Genomic DNA, 18,023 nt, shown 5'->3' on the forward strand with positions numbered 1-18,023 from the left:
ATTGACAGATGATTGCCCGGGTGTAGATCTAAACACAGATAACCAGCACTTTCACAGAGTGAATTCTCAGGGACAATCAATTTGTCCACAGCTACATTTTTTCCTGAAATGATACCCCCTTTGCTTTTTTTCTGAGAACTGAAAGCTAGATATATACCTTGTTCTTTTTCTTCATACACCTGTCAGCAACAATAAACAATGACCCGTTTTCAGATGCTATAGATTCCCTAACCTGTGTCAACCCCTTTGCAGATGCTATAGATTTTCAAACAAGTTATGAACAACAAACAGCTGTAGCTGTGGTGCTTGTTAGACATAGTTTGGGATGAAGACGTCCCTTTCTACCAAATGGTACATGTTTTCTATGGAATAAAACACACAAATTCACCCACATATAGTTACAAGTGTTCAAGCATTTACCCTCTCTGAACAAGACACTTTCTCTAGGACAAAACGACTAATTCATTCCCCAGAATGCCCCACTCCAACATCAGTGCACGTGTGTTCATGCACGTACGCACACACATATGCATCTAAACCCATGTTTACATAAAAAAAATCTAATACCTGTTTTTCATATAAAAAAATCCATCTGCCATTGTTCAAAGAAAGTACTATTTTTTCCTATTGGATATTTTTAATATAATCCACTTATCTTTGTGTATGGACTGTCTTTCCTCTTCCATATATTTTATAGAATTTAGAGAAAAAATGGTGAAAAATGATAAGGATTAGAATATAAATGCATTTAGGTAAGTAATACTAAAGACACATAAGTCTAAATCTTTTCTCTGATACCTAAATACTGTTAGATGCATTTCTGTATGAAGGTTTTAAAACCTGAGTCGCTGACTGGATATACAGATCTCGTGTGAAGGGAATACGTATTTCCTCATCCAATTCTTTTGAATAGTTTGTACTTCAATTCTTGACCTAAGAAGGCCTCAACTATTTAAAGAAATTTCCTTCATATTTCTTTTAGATCTACCTGCCTACAAATATCTGAATGCAAAGAGAGTAGATCTTTCTCTCAATCATCAGAAGAGGATGTCTAGAATCTCATCTTGACTGGCAATATCTTAGAGGAATATTTTTTCCCCTCCTAGTTAAACAGAAAGACACTAAATCAGAATGCTTTGCGTATCTTCAGGTTTTCAAGAGGTCCTTCCAAACTGGTGGTATCTTGGTTTGGGGTTTTCAATATCTACTCTGCTGGAAGCTAACGTGAGGATACCAAGTTATTGTTAATTTTAGTAACCAAACAAACCACTTACTAATTCTTTGTTCCATAAGCCTCGGTGTGTAAAACACTAGACAGAACCTGGTCCATCTTCCCTTTCTATGAGAAACTTTTTAGAAGGCCTAGTGCTCTCTGCAGTAAGTGAACCCCTGCTAAAGAAAGCAGGATTACCTAACAATAAAGAAGTAAGTCTCCTAATAAAAAGGAAAGATCCCTCAAAGCCTAGAACTTAAGTCTGGCTGCTGTAAAGGATGAAACCAAAGATCTTTTTTGCTTTTCTTCCAATTGGCTTAAAAAATTAGCCTAGGAGAAAGTGGTCAAGATTGAATTCAGAAAGAATATTTCAGAAGGAAATATGGATTCATAAAGAGATATGAATTTGGATAGAATACTTCAGACACAAAATTAGGGTATACAATTTATGACACAACAGGAACTAGGCAAAGCATAGGAATTTAAGGAAGAACATCTTTTAATCGTTGAAACCAGTCTTTCTGAGATGACCATGAAAGCAAGAAATATTACAACAAATAACTATTAATGCACATTTTCCTCTTTGTAATCTTCCTACATTATTATCATGTACATCTGTTAATGCTAGCAGAGCATTCTGAAGTTGCCAAGCATAAGTTGTACGTATCTGAGCAGAAAGATCAAAATCTACTCAGATTTCCAGAAGAGCAGCAGAACATGGAAAACGACAAAGTCCTTAAACATAAAGAGCTCAAAGTGATGTCCATTTGCTAGTCAGTGACAAAAATAGAAGCCCATATTGTTGTAAAGAACATGGTTATCAGGCCTGCTGTTGCTGTACAAAGAATTCCATAGAGAAGGAAACGTAAGTAACGTATGAGCGAGGGCTCACAGGCCAATCATTTACTTTCCATTTTTAAATGTCTTTCAAAATAGTTGATGCTCATGGAATGCAATGTACTGACAGTCCTGGGGTCTGTCTGTTGCCACTGAACCGGGACACTGCTCAGGGTGATGGGGTCTTCCCATGATGGGGAAGACGAGCTCAGTGTCGAGGATTTGTTTGGAACAGCCACTCCTCTGCTGAATTTGCCACCAGGGAATCAATGAGTGAATCAGTACCAAATAAAAATAATTGGGTCATGCTCAAGCCAGGTCCGTAGAAAACGAAATCAATTGGATTGGACACATGATGAATTTTAAAAGTGCTTTTTTTGTTCAAAGTATGGATTATAATGACATCTTCGTAATCCTTCAGAAATGGGCTGCTGCTTAGTGCAAAAAAAAAAAATGCCACCGTTTCTTCAACTATAACATAAGGTGTGTTTCGCAAAAATAAGGCATATTAAATCTTCATTTTGTAGGTTAATATTCACAAAGGTCCTGACATAGCTGGTGCATAAATGTAAAGACTCCTTGTCGCCTGGAAAATAGAAGAAATGTTACTCCTTATCGGAAAGCAGTGGAAAGATAAAATGGGTAATACTCAAATTCTATACATCCGAGATATCGTATTTTCAATCATTTAGCCCAGTTTCTCAAGCTGCAGAGAAACGTTCTCTGATGCACTCATGAATAAGGCGGTTGTGTTCCCATTCCCGGATCCCTGGGAAGGCCCCTTCAGTCTCAAGAGCTGCACAGAGCTGGATGAGCATGCCACCTGCCCTGGATGAGCATTTCCCTTCAGACCACCTTCCACTGCGAGCCATTTAAACTGTGGCTTCTGAAGGGACTATTGGCTTATTCTCTTTGTGGTCCATTCAGCGGAACCACGCTCTAGCCACCATCTTACGCTTTATTTCCTCTTGTACAGTCACCTCCTTAGTTTTTCAATTGTTTATAAACATGCCCAAAGGCATAATTTTTATGATCCTCAAAATTGAGGCTTCTTTAAGGAACTCTGTATCTATGATTCTTCTAAATCTAGTAAATCAAGTAATCTATGTAGAAAAAATTTCTTCTCTACTCATAAAGAAAAAAAAGACAGTTTTGTAAAGAGCAGTAACTTTTCCTTATAACTGTCAAATGTTTAAGCAAAACTAATATACTTGTTGACAAAGGCACTCTGAAAAGCTTTCAGTTCTTCACCTTAGCCACATACAGATGCAAGGAATCTGACATTCAGGGTTTATTAAGCACTGATGAAATTTATCATGTAATTTTAATAGATAATAATACAGAAAAACTTTTACAACTACTATATGTCCTTTTGAAAAACATACTTTCCCACTAGAACAAGTTTTTTGTTGCGATTTGGCTTTTCAGTGGATGATCTTTTCTATCCTATAAATGGTCATATGAATCACTTTGTTTAATCATTACTCATTTGCTTGTTTCTGGACTAATGATAGGTCTTAAGGGTGATGCAATATTTCCTTATTTATTATAATGCAAATATATTAGGTCAGCATTTTGAATACACTCTGTCCAACAGATTGTAGGCAGAATTGTTCAGTCTTCTTTCCAATGAACAAATAGTGGCAGAAATAATCAGAACAAAGATTGAGCTGCTTTCCCAGACACAAGCTATTAATTTCACAAAAAAAGAAACATTGCTATGAAAATTCCACTTTATTTTTTTAATCTTCAATTTGACTGATTCACACTCTGAAAATGGACAGCTTTGCACTGCTAAAATTTACAATTTTCTGGAATGTCTCCAGAAAGTAGAATGCATGCAGATGAATCCCCAGCTATTGGAAACGCATGAACTATTGGAAACTATTAAGGGTTAGATGTGAAAATTCACGTAAAATATTTATTATGATCTTGACACATAGTAAAACTCAACAGTTATCACTGGCAGCTCCAGAATTTCAGTGTAAGACAGCTGAGGGTCAGCAGCCTCATTGGAAGTAGAGTAAAAGGACTTGTTTTGAAGCTGTGATTTTCGTGGCGAGTATGTTGCTTTTATTTAGATTTTGTTTTGAGGTGCCTGAGAAGGGAGGGCTATGGAAAATCCTGCCCACACGAATGCCACCTATGATCATTAAATAAAGCTTCCCTTTAAGAAAGATAGGGTCAGGCATTCATTCCTTTTTATGCAAAAAGTGCACAGGCACTGATATCTAAAGCACAGAGGCCCGAACAACCTCTACCATTTTTCCAAAACTCAAATCTTGTCCACATTTACCTGACTTTTTCTTCAAATTTCTGAGTAATTTGCTTTTACTGCATTGAACACTGTTTTCTCCTATTCTCTTGTCCTCTTATATTCAAGCTTTAGCTCATGAAGTTTCACTGTTCATCCAGCTTCCACAGCAGACACCTGGGGTGAACACTCTGATTCTGCTCAAAGCCTGGCCAGGATGTCTAGATGCAACAATCCTGCATTCATATAACTTCAGTGTTTATTTTTTAAACAGCATACTTTTATTGTATTTTCTCTAACATTTATTATTGAGTTTTTACTTCTCATTAATTTCAGCGTCCCCAAATAGCTACCATTTTTAACTTTACATTACCTTTCCTAGTCAATGATACATTATTTGTGATTTTTAGAATAATTAACTAGCTATAAATAAACTAGAAGTGAGAAGTCAGAATTTGGCACAAAAGCTGTATATGTACGAACTTTTCAGAGGAGACCCTTTCATCTTTCACCCCATTCCTCACAGAATGAAAAATGTAACCTAGTGATCCACCTGATAGTCACAGGCCTTATTTACTCAGTGTCTTCATTTATGTCTTAATTTACGTGAAGAATCTCAAAACTTCAAGGATGTAACACAAAATGATAGTCGGCTAGACATTTCCAGAAATGTTTTCAGCCTAATTTATAACCCCTCTTTGATAAAATGAAAACCAGTAATATATAAACTCTGTTACTGAAGCAATAGACAGTTTTTTGTATGCACTTACTTATTTTACTTTCTTTGCTCTGCACGCACAGTATGAAATCATAAAAGCAACAAACATCACCACACCAACACTGAGTAAGACCATTTCTACCAGACCAAGGAGGCTTATTTTTCCAGTCACTTGTTTTCTGAACATTTTTGCCTTCTCATCGCCAATGGTGCCAGTCTGTAATCAAGTCAATAATTAGCATTATTTGAGTAGATTAGTGGTGCAAAATACTCAAAACTTTCCACTTATATATCACTCTGTTCTCTAAACACCTGTACAGTGTTAGTCAACTGTATCTACAAGACAAGCCAATGGAATCCCCTTTGTATGTCTAAGAAGGCAATAAATGCCAAGGTGGGATATTTGGAGAGTAAACTATAACCCTCCTCCCTTTAAACGGGTTACACAGCACTCCTCAGCATGCTAGGCCTGACTGATCTTTAGAACGGCCATATGGAAATATTTCAGTTTTCCAAAGGATGTTTGTTTCCTCGTGCCAGAGGGAAACGGCAAGAGTGAACAGCCTCACTTCCTCTAGAGGCTCATGCGAGGCGTTTCCAAATTCTGCAGCTAATCAATTCCATGGATTATGTTGGAAATGTCTTGTCAGGCGATGGGACAGCCTGCCTGTGCCTGCTCTAATCCTGCCTCCCTAAGACTGGCTGGCTTCTACTGCATTACAATACCCAGTGAGTCTGGCGTTATTTGGAGTTACGTAGAGTCACGACTCTCTCCTAACACGGCACTACATCAAGAAAAAGTGCTTAATAGATGCATTTTGAAAGTACTCCAATATTATAGGAGGCACTTTGTCTTTCTAAAAGAAAAATGCTAAAAACTAACACAAATTTGATCATTAATAATATATAAACTCATCCATATGGGCAGTAGAAACACATTCAACTTCAAATACTATACGTACATATTCAATTTTAAAACACCAAGAACTTTTTTTATATACAAAGAAGTTTGCTGGTTTTAATGACTAACGGGTAAAAAATACTAACCTCATTAAGCCAAAGAATAGGTACAATATAGTTCCTCTTCAAACTCTTTAATGCCCTGTAATAAACATTGAAAATAATTGTAAAAATATATACCAATATGTTACACATGTATAATAGAAAGTTTAGTAGTAACTAGTGTAAATAAATGTTCAGAAATTAATTGCTCTTGAGCATGGTTAAGTTTCTTGATTTTTGTGCCCTGTAATAAATCATTTAAATTTTAAACGGCTGTTTCTCAGACATCTTTCACTATTATAAACTTTTATAAATCAGATTTCTAATTAGACTGACTTTTTCTAAGTACAGATTTCCCTTTTCAGTGAATTCTACCCAGGAAAGTAACATATGAATTCTAGAAACTATTTGGATATTCCAGAAAGTATTTGGGTAGCTGGCAAAATGAGATGCCACCAAATACTCAAATTAAAAAACATTCCAAAATATGTACCATTTCAATAAACAGGAAAATACATGAAATATACCATTTCAATAAACACTAGATATAATTCTAAATTACAAATAAAAGTTATCCTAAGCATTTAATAATGATTATTTAGTACCTGAAGCCAAAGAGAAGTTGAAACATTATATTCTTCCCACTTACTTTCATAGATTCACTCACATTCTTACAAGAAAATACTAAAAATAGGGTAATGATAACCTTGTTCAAGAGACTCACTCAATTTTTCTTGATGGCTTGACCAATATGTTGACCTGCAGCCGTTTTGCAAATTGTAAAGTGAATCCAGTTATCTAAAAAGAGAACAAACTAAAATAATCACCAACTTCTTTTAAAACATTCCATTCTAATACCCAAAACTTAATTTTACTGTTATATAGATCTTAAGGTGAAACTGTCCTACTTGCAACTTGTGAAATCTATTAAATAATTAATTGAACATATTAAATATTTTGCATACATAATTATCCACGATCACATTTTACATGTATAGGTGTGTGCGTATACACATACACGCATATGTACACACATGCATATAAATGTGCACACACACAGTTTCTTTGCCTGACCTTGTGTTGAGGTTTTAGTTAGATTTGTGATATTTACCAGGAAGGGTTTTTGGGGCCTCAACAACAACAGTACTGAAACATAAGAACTCATGTGATTAATTTAACACCTGAACTGTGCACGGTCAAATCCACATATTGTTCAGCAATCCCAGTATTGTTTAATTATAATCCTTCTTCTGTCATTATTTAAAACAAAACACGACCACGAAAACTCTGGCATTTCTTTTAACTTTTGAAAAGGAGAATATTAAAATAATTTAAAAATTGAAACTGTTGCACTATAGGAATTTTGATAGATTTTTCTTGACACTAACTGTAATAGTTCCAGTTTCAAATTTACATATACCCATAAAATCTCTCTTATCCCTCATAACATGTGTTTCTTCATATAAGCAATACTTACAGTTAAGTATAAAATAAATGTAAAATAGTAATTTATATCAAATTGTCTTAAGCCAATGAGAACCATTTCCATCATTGGTATTCCTGATTTATGAACCACTAAAAAGGCTTATAAAGTTCCATATGCTGAAAAACTAAAATTGAATTACCTTGACATTTCACAAGCAATAGAAATCAACGTAATTTTCACTGAAATAAAAGTAATTCATCAAGACTGTGATTCAATAAATGTGATCGACAAGGAGAGAATGCATTTTTTTATTTCATTTTAAAAAAACAGTATTAAACAAATCAGATCAAATAATATATTCGCTTACGGGTTCAACATCTAAGTACGTGCTATGTTCTTCTTCATTTGGATTTAAGCCTTCAAAAGATTCTAGAATTTCAGGACTTGCATGCAGAAAATGAGGAAGTGAAATGTAGACGGGTCTTCCTGGAAACAAGTTTTAAGAGACAGTTGGGGATAAATCATTTTCCTCATTTCACATACCACTCAGAAAGATGTCCTCGAAAATAAAGCTTTTTAAATTAAAAGAATACTTAGTTGGGTTTGAGTACTAAATGGGGGATGAGAGTTAGGAAGAATTCTAACAACTGATCACTACTGTACAAAAATAAAATATAAAATTCTACATCAACCCACTAACCAGTCAGCCAATGTCTTGTTCATTCCTTAGATGCTAATTTTCAATCTGTAAAGTTTAGCTGCCGAACATAAAGTTTCCACCATATACATTCATGTTTCAGGCAAAAATATGTCTTTGAACTGATAATTAATTTCTTTAATTTAAGAACTGTCTCTTTCTCCCTTCACACCCACTCCAATACGAAGAATGTGAGCAAAATAAGAGACTCCACATTTCATGTTTAAGTCAATTCTTGTTTCAGAAACACACTGAAAACATATTTATTTACCATTTTCTAGGGAAGAAAAAGTTAGAAAAAATGGCAGACGGATTTTGGATGCTCAAAGTATTCAGGGAATTATTTTCATTTTACCCTAAATCTATAGGGAGCATAAGGATTCTGCACAGCAAAAGAAACTGTCAAAAAAACAAACAATGAAAAGGCTACCTATGGAATGGAAAAAAATATCTGCAAACAACATTCCCAATATGTAGTTAATATCTAAAATATAGAAGGAACTCATGCAAACTCAAAAAAAAAAAAAATAGCAAAAAAACTCCAAATAATCCACTTAAAAAAAGGGCAAAGGACTTAAAGAGACATTTTCCAAAGTAGCACAGGGAAATACTGGTATAGTTTTACCTAATAATAACTAAGTTTTGCAACACCAAGACACAACTGGCATCTCAAACAACACAAAATCTAAACAAAAGTTTCCTGGCGCCACCCTTACTTTCTGCCCTTACCGCTTTCTCACTTTGAATTTTCAGTGGAAAGGGGTCTTGGGTAAAGGTCACATTTTAAAGAATACTGCAAATCGGGTCACGGACTGTGATACTGAGAACACTCACTCACCGTCTTTGCATTTAGCGATGTTCAGCACGCCGTACAACGTACAGTTTTTTGAGACGATTTTCTCCGTGCAGAAGCAGTGGTTATCCGGATTCTGAAGTGGAGACGCAAAGGCCTTGGATGGAAGAACGAATCTATACACGGGAATCCCTTTCAGATTAACGTCAGCTCCAAACACGGCGTAGACCGACCTGGACGCAGGGAGAAAGACCTCCACTCTCAGAACTTGAACCGCAATCTGGAGATTCCCTGTTTTCTTACTTTCAGATTTATATTCTTGCTTTGATGTAGAAAAACTGAATACACTCTTGTTAGAATTCTTGTTTAATTTTCAGAAAAAAGTTCTGGTGAGATTTTAAACCATCCAGGAACTCAATACTTGAGTATGAGCTATTCTCACTTTTGTTTTCCAAAGCTACTAACTTCTGCTTGTGAACTACCATGGAGCATTCCTACTGAAGACCTTTCTCGTACTTAATTTCCTCTATAGATTAAATGTTTATATGAATCCCTCACGTCCTTTATCTGTGCCCAGTTTAAAAGAAATAAAAATAAAATTTCTGTCTTTCGAAACTTAATCCTGGAGAGAAAGGCCACCCGCTCACTGGGGCCTGTGCGTGTGAACGCTGGATATGCATCTCCTAGGCCTCTGTCATTTACCAAGTGTCCCCCAAAACCTCGGCAACCGTGCTGGGGCTCGACGTACATACCTTCTAATCCCCAGACAGCCCTACATGAAGAAACACTGTTCTCTTCAATTTGACAGATAAGGAAAAGATTCAGAGATATCAGAAGGTTGCCCACGACCACAAAGTCTGTAGGAACAGGGCTAGGATTCAAGCAAACTGGTGTGGGCTCCCAAGCTTGTGTGCTGCCTTCTGGGCCCCATCGACTTGAGAAGATGCTGTAGTGGCAGCAGGCACATTAATTTGCATAGTTTGTGACAGGGGCATCACCTTCTCTGGACATCTTCAGAAAGATCAGGCATGCCCTTCTAGACTTGACTGATATTAAACATACTACTAGTTTAGTAAAATAAAAATATTTCTTGCTTAGAAATGACAAAGAAGAAAATGACTTGTATTATGCAAAATATCCTTTTACATCCTTCAATATTTTAAAGAGTTAATAAACACATTATGGATTCCATATTGTATTTATTCTTAATAAATCCAGAATAATTTCCCTAAGTGTATTTTATTTTTCTCAAAGAACATGGTTATTAAGTATGAGCTTCTTGTCTGTGTTTTGTCATGTGGGGAGAGAAATTTTGACTCATAGAAATACATTGGAGTCTTTGGCGTACCTGCAAATGTCAGAGGAAAAGAATTGCAATACCCGGGTCTTCTCAACAAAAGGTGGAAACGAGGCTGCGTCTGTTTAAAAATCAAGCCAACAGCAAGGGATTAGATGTAATGTGTGTCATAGAAAAATCGAGAAGTCTCTGTTACCACATAGTCAATAGAAATATAATGCAAACTGTATATGCGATTTTAAGATTCTCTGGTACCCACATTTTTAAAAAGTAAAAAGAAACATATATTTTATTTAAGCCAAAATATCATTTTAACAAGTAATCAATATAAAAATTAACAAAATCTCAAAATCCAGTGTGTATTTTTCACTTACAGCACATTTCAGGTTGTACTAGCCACATTTCAAGTGCATAAGAGTGACATGTGGCTAGCAGCTACCAGATTCAGAAGTCTGTAAACTATACACGTTCATTGTACTTTCGTATTACATTTTCTCACTTCTTAAAAATAAGTGAGGGCTTAAAAAATAGTGGCAAAATCACATCTTAAAACTGTGACTGTGTTTTTCTGAAATCCACCCCCTCATCGGTGGAGGGGCACGCTTCTCACCATAAAGTTCAGTCAGAATTCCTGTTGGGATCTTACTGTCCTTATTTTGATAGAGGTTCATTCATCTGACCTAATGGTTGATTAACGTTTCTAAAATCATTCACTAAAGTTCTCTCACAAAACAGAATTTCCTGCAAATGGTTTGAAAACATATGAATGCATCCAACTACAAAGGGCCTTTGCTGAGTTTATGGAATTTCTCCCAGGGTTATGGCACACACCGGCTCTGTGAAGAAGCAACTAGAGGACTCCTACATTGGCCCCTCAAATGAGAACCGTCAGAAGGAGCTGCCACTGAACGTGTTTGTTCAAAATGGCAAGACCCATCCTTCAGATATGAATTCCAGGTTCTTTTTCTGGTAAGTGCCCCGACCTCATGACCTTATGAGATCTCATTTAGACCCCTGTGATAACATGTGAAAATTTGACGGAGGATCCCAGTGAGCTTGGCCCTGGTATGGAGAGAAATGGCTATCAAAGATTAGCTTAAACTCCCCAGACGGGTCCCTGAGGGGGCATTGCCTACAACTGCTGCCCACCACCTTAAGCACTGAAGAAAAAGAACACACTGAACAGCTTGAAAAATCCTCATCTGAAACATCATTGACGACTACATCATAATAGCACCAGCAACGACCAGGGGCCAGGACCGCGAGACAGCTGACGTTAGCATCGGATGTATGTCAACATTTTCGCCTTACGTCTTATGCTTCATGCCTGATGCTCATGTATTTATATTATGGTCATTAAGGAATCCTCTACTTCCTCTTGTAAAATTTCTCTACTTAGCTTTGGGCAGATTGTTTAATGATTTTTTTCCTTAAACTCACAATGAATCCTTTAGTATTTAAAAGCAGCACAGTATATTTCTCTGAAGTATTATGCTTATGCAATGACTAGTGTTAGTCATATGGGGTCACTTGACGATTTATTTGGAGAAATGCTTTCCTTAGAACAGAATTACTTCACCCATCCCCATGGCTCAAAGTACTTCAAAGCAAACTCAACAGTTTTTGACGTTTTCTTCTGTAATGGAGAGATATCAAAGTTAAATAAATGTGCAAAATTCAACAATACCTTTGGAAAAATAAACGTCTCCTGTGTTTCCTGTTTATTCTCTTTTGCATAACTTTACATTTAACTGTCTCCATCTCCTTTGTCTTGTTTTCCTACAAGGCGTGGCCTCACCAACTTCATAAACTTCGTGCTTCTGCTTCTGCTGAATAGTTGTTGAAAGCTCACCTCTGACTTCAGTTACCTCATGGTATTCGATTCCCATCGCTCTTTAAAACCTTAATTCTCAAACTAATAGGCATGTGCGTCCTTTGCTTTTCTTCAGGGAGAATGATAAGTCAGCTCTAAGCACACTCTAAGTTCTAGTGCTTTATTCTTTCCCAGTTCTAATTCTGAATGTCCATTTTGCAGACATTTTTTACAGTTTGTAGACATCTGACCTTGCTATTTGTTTTTGCTGTTCTCATTGCTTCCCTTCTGACCATCTTGTTCAAAGTGGATGGCTCTGTCTTGCAACCTCACTGAGCCTACCTCAGCTTGAAACCTCACTTGGAAATATATTTTACATTTTGCAATTATCCTGATTTTTTAATTCTTTCGATTTTAAATTATTATCTGTACAGTATTTACAGAAGGTGTGAATGGCGACTACTTCTCTAAGCTTTTTTAAGCCCTAACTTCCATTGCCAGCAAGGCCGTTCATCAAGCAAAGTTTTTGCAGAGCAAATGTTTCCTGAGGGCTGCCGTGAAGGCTGACCCTCTGTGATTGATCTCCACAAGTCCCATCACATTAGACGGGTATTTACTAAGCCTGTGTGTGAACAGAGACTGAACTGTGTTGTGGGGACATGACAGGCAAGCGCACACCCTCCAGCTCAGAACACCGCAGGCGCGACGGTGGGTTTGTGGGAGAGAGGAACGTGGTTCATTGGGTCTATTACCACAACGCGGCTGGACTCACCTGTACCGTTAACCATGTCACAATAGCCTGACCAATAGGAGAGGTTCCTTAGGAGGAAAAAGAGAGAAAATGAACAAACATTCTCATTTCTCACATTACCTTGTCTGTTAGGATTCAATACTTCTGCTAAAATAATAAAGATCAGGCATGACAAATGCTGAGTTTCAGAAATGTGCTACAACATTCGGTCCATGTTTTGTTGGAAGCTTTCATCTCGTTGAGATAAACTAAGTGTCTGATACCATTAAGTGGCTAGATTGTAAAAATAAAAACTGCCAAACATTGTTAATTAGAAACAATTTGGAACAGACACAGTTCTGAGAAAAGAAAATTGAGAAACGGTTATCAGACGTTTAGATCTCTTCTTAGGAGAGCATTTCTTTCCAATGGGAGAAATGAATTATTAGGTAGTATGTTGAGAGTTCAGACTGAATGAGAGGAAAATATTAAGTAGCTGATGTAAGCTCAGTATGAGGGAGAGGAGGAGAGAAAGAGAAGCAGATGCTTGACCAATAGAGATTGGAAATGTAGATAATCAGTTTATACTTTCCCCCTTTTAACTCTTGCGTGAGCTGGCACTAAAGTAGGACAGAGTTTATTAATGTATACTCCGGTGTCTAGATAATATATATGTCTATATATCTGGAAGAAATAAAAACAACGGCAGTAATAGTTTCTCTGCATCTCAGCCACTTTATGGTGGTTGAAAAACTGTTTTTTCCCTTTCCTAACATCGTGCAGTGGAATGTCAACACAAGCTGATGCTCCTTTTTCAAACAGAATGAGCTGTTCATTGTGCTCAGTGTCGCACTGATCAGTTAAATTAACCCCATAATCTTAAACTGATGTGAAACTGTTACTCCAATTAGGAGCACTTAGCAGCTGTCCTGAAAACCTCGCCATAATGTTGAAATGGACGAAATGCTCATGTTCCTCAACCCACAAACAGTGATGTGACCTCCCCTGAAATGAGCGTTTAGAAGTGTTCGTTTTCCTCCACTAGATTTTTCCATGAAAATGTGTGACTACGTACTCTAGAAGAAAAAGTACTGGGCTAGTAAATATTCAACTGTTGTAACAGCTTTTAGATAGGGACTCGGTGGGGGGCAATGGTTACTTCTATTAATAAAAACGTTTCATCTCTTCCGATTTGATTATTCTTTTTCAGAAAATAACTGGTCTAAAGCATATTTATTAACTTTGAGGAGAATAAAAGAAAGCTTCCCTCTGATATTTATTGGGGTTCTTTCCAAAACGTGTATGATGTTATGTATCCTCCAGACGAATAGACAGGAGCTAGGAAAAGAAAGGAAACCGTGGCCTTATGAACACATCTCATTCTATCACTACTACCGAGGGGCATGCTCTTTATTTTCAAGTGTAATACGTAAATTTCAGAACCGTACTTGAAATAAGAATTCCATTTTTTGCATTGACAAAGGTTCGAAAGAGCTGAGTTATCAATATAGAAAACGATTTCAAGAAATATTTGAAGGGGAAATCATGAAAGTGTTTGCATGGAGACATTAAGCTTCCGTCTTTATAGACACGTTCAGTCATGTCACTGTAATGAAAAATTTTTATTTGACGTGCTGAACAAAAAAATCCCAGTAAACTATGTCTACGTCCTGGAGATCAGCCCACGTGTTGCCCTCCCTCCTTATCACTGTGCCCGTCTAACTGCAGGGGTGCTCTGCAATGCGGGCGATGCAGCAGAGATGGAAGCAGTCCCCTTGGATTTCTTTATGCAAGAGGTTCTGTGCATAAAGGTAAACCAGACACTAAAGTGGGGCTGATGCTCAGCAGCCATGCACTAGTGTGTTCAGCTGTCACACTAAAAGGTGACGCCTGGCAGGACAGGAGTTTCCAGGCTGAGGGACAGGCAGGTCTATTGCACAGGCTGGCACCTGTGCTTTCTCAGTTGTTAAATGAATACCACTCCCACTTAGAGTGCCCAGTGACAGTGCACACGCACACACACTCTTTACCTGGATACTTACTTTTTACCTTTATAAGTGTTTATTATAGCAACCTTGCTTATGTTGTCTTTTCCAGTGAAAACTTGATAAACTCCATCTACAGTGTTGTTGTACTGAAAAGACGTACAAGAAAAAATTACTTCTAGAATAAGCCGTATCTTTCAAGTTATGAAACGTAATTAACTCACTTGTACATTTCCCAAACACAGTTAGTCATAATCATTTCATATGATTTGAAGTACATATGCGATAAAGTTTTAAAATTGTTGGTGGTTACCATTTTAGAAAGATAGGTTATAACAGGTGCCTAGAAATAAGTGCTGGATGATGTGACACAGGAAGAAAGCAAACATCAGAAGTCGACATGATCTAAATCCAGTACGTTTTGTCACACCTAAGCCAGTGAGGCAATTCTGATCATTATTACATTGTATTGAGGTGAGAGGATATTGAACAAAACCTATGAGAACAATGGCAGGTTTCTAGAAGTATTCTAAATGTTACCATCTTTAATAAGAGGTTACTGAAAATTAGGTATAAAAAAATTAAAAACAGAATTAGCCAAAGAAAGAGTTGTGAATATTTGAGTTAAAAAAATAACTGAATCTCTGATCCTGTAAGGCTTTCTACATTCATAGGGAATTGACAAATAACTTGCAATCCTAAACACTATCTAAAAGTAAAATAACTACAATGGACTGGAGAATATAACTCAAGTCACATACAGCGCCAAATGAAATTGTAGTCAAAATGCCAATTCAATAACCTGCTTGTCCTATTTATAATTTAAAACATTAAGCGACAACTAAGTACATCACCGCGTTCACATTTTCTCCAAACTGCATTTCGTGACATCTGTGGACCCCTGGAAGTTCTTACTAACAAACTCCATTAAAATACTACATGGATGATTCATTAATTTCATTGCCTGCAAATTTAGTCTAACTTGTAAATTTACCTTAAAACAAATTTGTAAGGAGTCTAGAGAAGGAGAAATGATAGAATGAATCTATTTTAACACATAAAAATATGGTGTTAAACTTGATTTTTTGAGAAGGGGAATAAAAACTTAAAGCAGTGTTCAGAGCCTCACCAGCTTACAACCCAACTTGAGACAAACTGCATATTGATCGAAGAGGGGAAAGCTGATGGAAGCTCAGCTTCTTAATTTTAAAGTTAACTGTTAAATTCAGATAAGGAAATTGTCCCAACTAGGAAAGCTGAAGCCATGTGAGAGAGGGGCTTTTAAAAAATTGGGGTATATATTCCCAGATCAGAAATAAATAGGGTTAACAAAGTAATTTATAAAATTATGAATTGCCAATGCTATTATGTTTATCCAATTAAAGCATAACAATATCAACGTTTATATTTGGTACTCACAGGATAAAACACACCAACTGTGGTAGGCACAGGGTACGGAACCAAACTCAAGAACGGGTCCTTGTAGCCCCACAAGAGTTCTTTCAAAGTTCTGGTTTGAAACATGGAAGATTTTGACTTTTTGATAAGTGAATTGAGCACTACTTGAACAAATGGATTTTCATAGAGATGAGCTGCCGCCTATAAAAAGAAAAAAAAACACTGTGCAGCATCAATTGCAATATCCCATTTTTAACAAATAAATGGATTAAATACTAGAATTAGGTTTAATAAAAAAAATTTTTAACTGTATCTTTAAAACTACTGCCAAATCTTGCCAGGACTAAAAGTGTAATTTGTCTAATTCCTAGGTGATTGCATTTCTCTGCCTCAGTGTCGGCCACAAGAGAAAAACAAAGTTAAGTCCTTTTTTTTTTTAGGATGCACTTTAACTGGTCTTCTAATTCAGTTGGTTTTTATACGATTTTGTCATCTTTCCAAATGACCATAGCTCCACTTAAAATAATAACATAGGAACACATTTTTATAAAAATGACAAAATAAGTATTTAATGATAGTTCTAATCAGGAGATTAATTATAGCAGATTTTAGAGTATTTCAAGACAAATAATTTTGTGGTTTTTCTACTCACCGCTACAGCCAGATTGAGAACAGTGAACGTGTCATTCTCTGTTCCAACGGAGAGTGAAGGTTCAAAGATAGCACCATGGGGCTGTACGAAGGAGACGGTGTGGTTCTCAGAGTCGTGGGTTATGTTTTCCTTGGCTAGATAACGAACTCTGCATAACAGAAGTAAATAAAATCAAAATAATTGTTTCAAGTGAACATTGGGTCTCAAACGCCATTCATTCATGCAACAAATAATTTGTGAGTAAATAGAACATGTCAGAAATTATGCTAAACAATTGGGTTAAAATGACAAATAAGCCAGTGCCAGGCCTCCAGCAAATTAGAGATGTGGGTCTTAAGTTTGCCTCTCAGGGGAGAAGTCGTATCTGTCATTGTGGGAGTTCACACAGAGCCCGAGGGGGACACAGAGCAGGTGTCAACCCAGGCTTGGGGTGGTCATGGTCGGGGGAAGGGTCAAGACCCATTTTGGTGGCGATTCCACCTAAGTGGTGTGAATGACAAATGGAAGTCTAGTTAGGTGAAATAGGTGGAAAGTAGACATCCAAACAACAAGGCGTATGTTCAGAAAGGCAGATAGTCAGACTGCAGAGTGAGAGTAAGGAGCACCGTGGGAAGGGAAGCCACGGCAGGGAGCCAGGTCTCAAACACAAAGGGTCGCATTCCACACCCAGGTGTGTGGCCTCGTCCTGAGGGCGAGGGGCAGACAGAGGGTTAAGCAGGAGAACATTAAGAGCCCATTTTCTTATATCAGAAAGGATGCTCACAGGACATAGCCTATCCAGTCACGGCTTTTCCACATTTTCCAGTATTTTATGGAGAATTAAAGATAACGAATGGAATACGATTCCCGGTTTACAGACCGACTGCCCATCGCCCTGCCCCCTGTGTGTTGAACACTTATTAGGTCTGAGCTCCTGGCTCTGACACCCCTACGCTGTAAAAACACCAAATGACTGTTTAGGAATGTGGTGAAGGGTGACGATTATGGAGAAAAGGCTTTTTGAGAAGGAAATATTCACAGAGATGAAATGAGATGTACACCGCTCATTGCACGACCACATAGTTGACTGACTGCTGTGTGAAGTGAAAACTAAGGTAAAGACCGAAAAAAATGGGACTGAAAGGGAAAAAAACACACACGCACATTTCACAAGGATGTCACAAAATGTAAATTCTCGTAGGAGAGGATTCAGAGGGTTTTATACCCCA

At 37.1% G+C, this 18,023-nt stretch overlaps 1 protein-coding gene across 7 annotated transcripts in view; it reads right to left on the reverse strand.

Annotated features, from left to right (window-relative positions):
- Positions 1-1,694: 1,694 nt before the first annotated feature.
- The window catches only part of CD36 (CD36 molecule (CD36 blood group)), a 69,633-nt gene continuing 53,304 nt past the window's right edge, over positions 1,695-18,023 (reverse strand). For all 7 annotated transcript variants that reach the window (XM_070616979.1, XM_070616981.1, XM_070616982.1 and 4 more), the window contains 11 exons: positions 16,816-16,963; positions 16,185-16,364; positions 14,823-14,914; positions 12,823-12,869; positions 10,289-10,358; positions 8,986-9,173; positions 7,818-7,936; positions 6,749-6,822; positions 6,070-6,124; positions 5,075-5,239; positions 1,695-2,636 (listed from right to left, as the gene is read on the reverse strand). In XM_070616979.1, the coding sequence (XP_070473080.1) occupies positions 5,075-5,239; positions 6,070-6,124; positions 6,749-6,822; positions 7,818-7,936; positions 8,986-9,173; positions 10,289-10,358; positions 12,823-12,869; positions 14,823-14,914; positions 16,185-16,364; positions 16,816-16,963 (1,138 nt within the window). In that variant the 3' untranslated portion in view covers positions 1,695-2,636. The remainder of the gene's footprint in view (positions 2,637-5,074; positions 5,240-6,069; positions 6,125-6,748; positions 6,823-7,817; positions 7,937-8,985; positions 9,174-10,288; positions 10,359-12,822; positions 12,870-14,822; positions 14,915-16,184; positions 16,365-16,815; positions 16,964-18,023) is intronic.

This window comes from Equus przewalskii, chromosome 4 (genome assembly GCF_037783145.1).
Source record: "Equus przewalskii isolate Varuska chromosome 4, EquPr2, whole genome shotgun sequence".
In the NCBI taxonomy this organism is placed as follows: domain Eukaryota; kingdom Metazoa; phylum Chordata; class Mammalia; order Perissodactyla; family Equidae; genus Equus; species Equus przewalskii.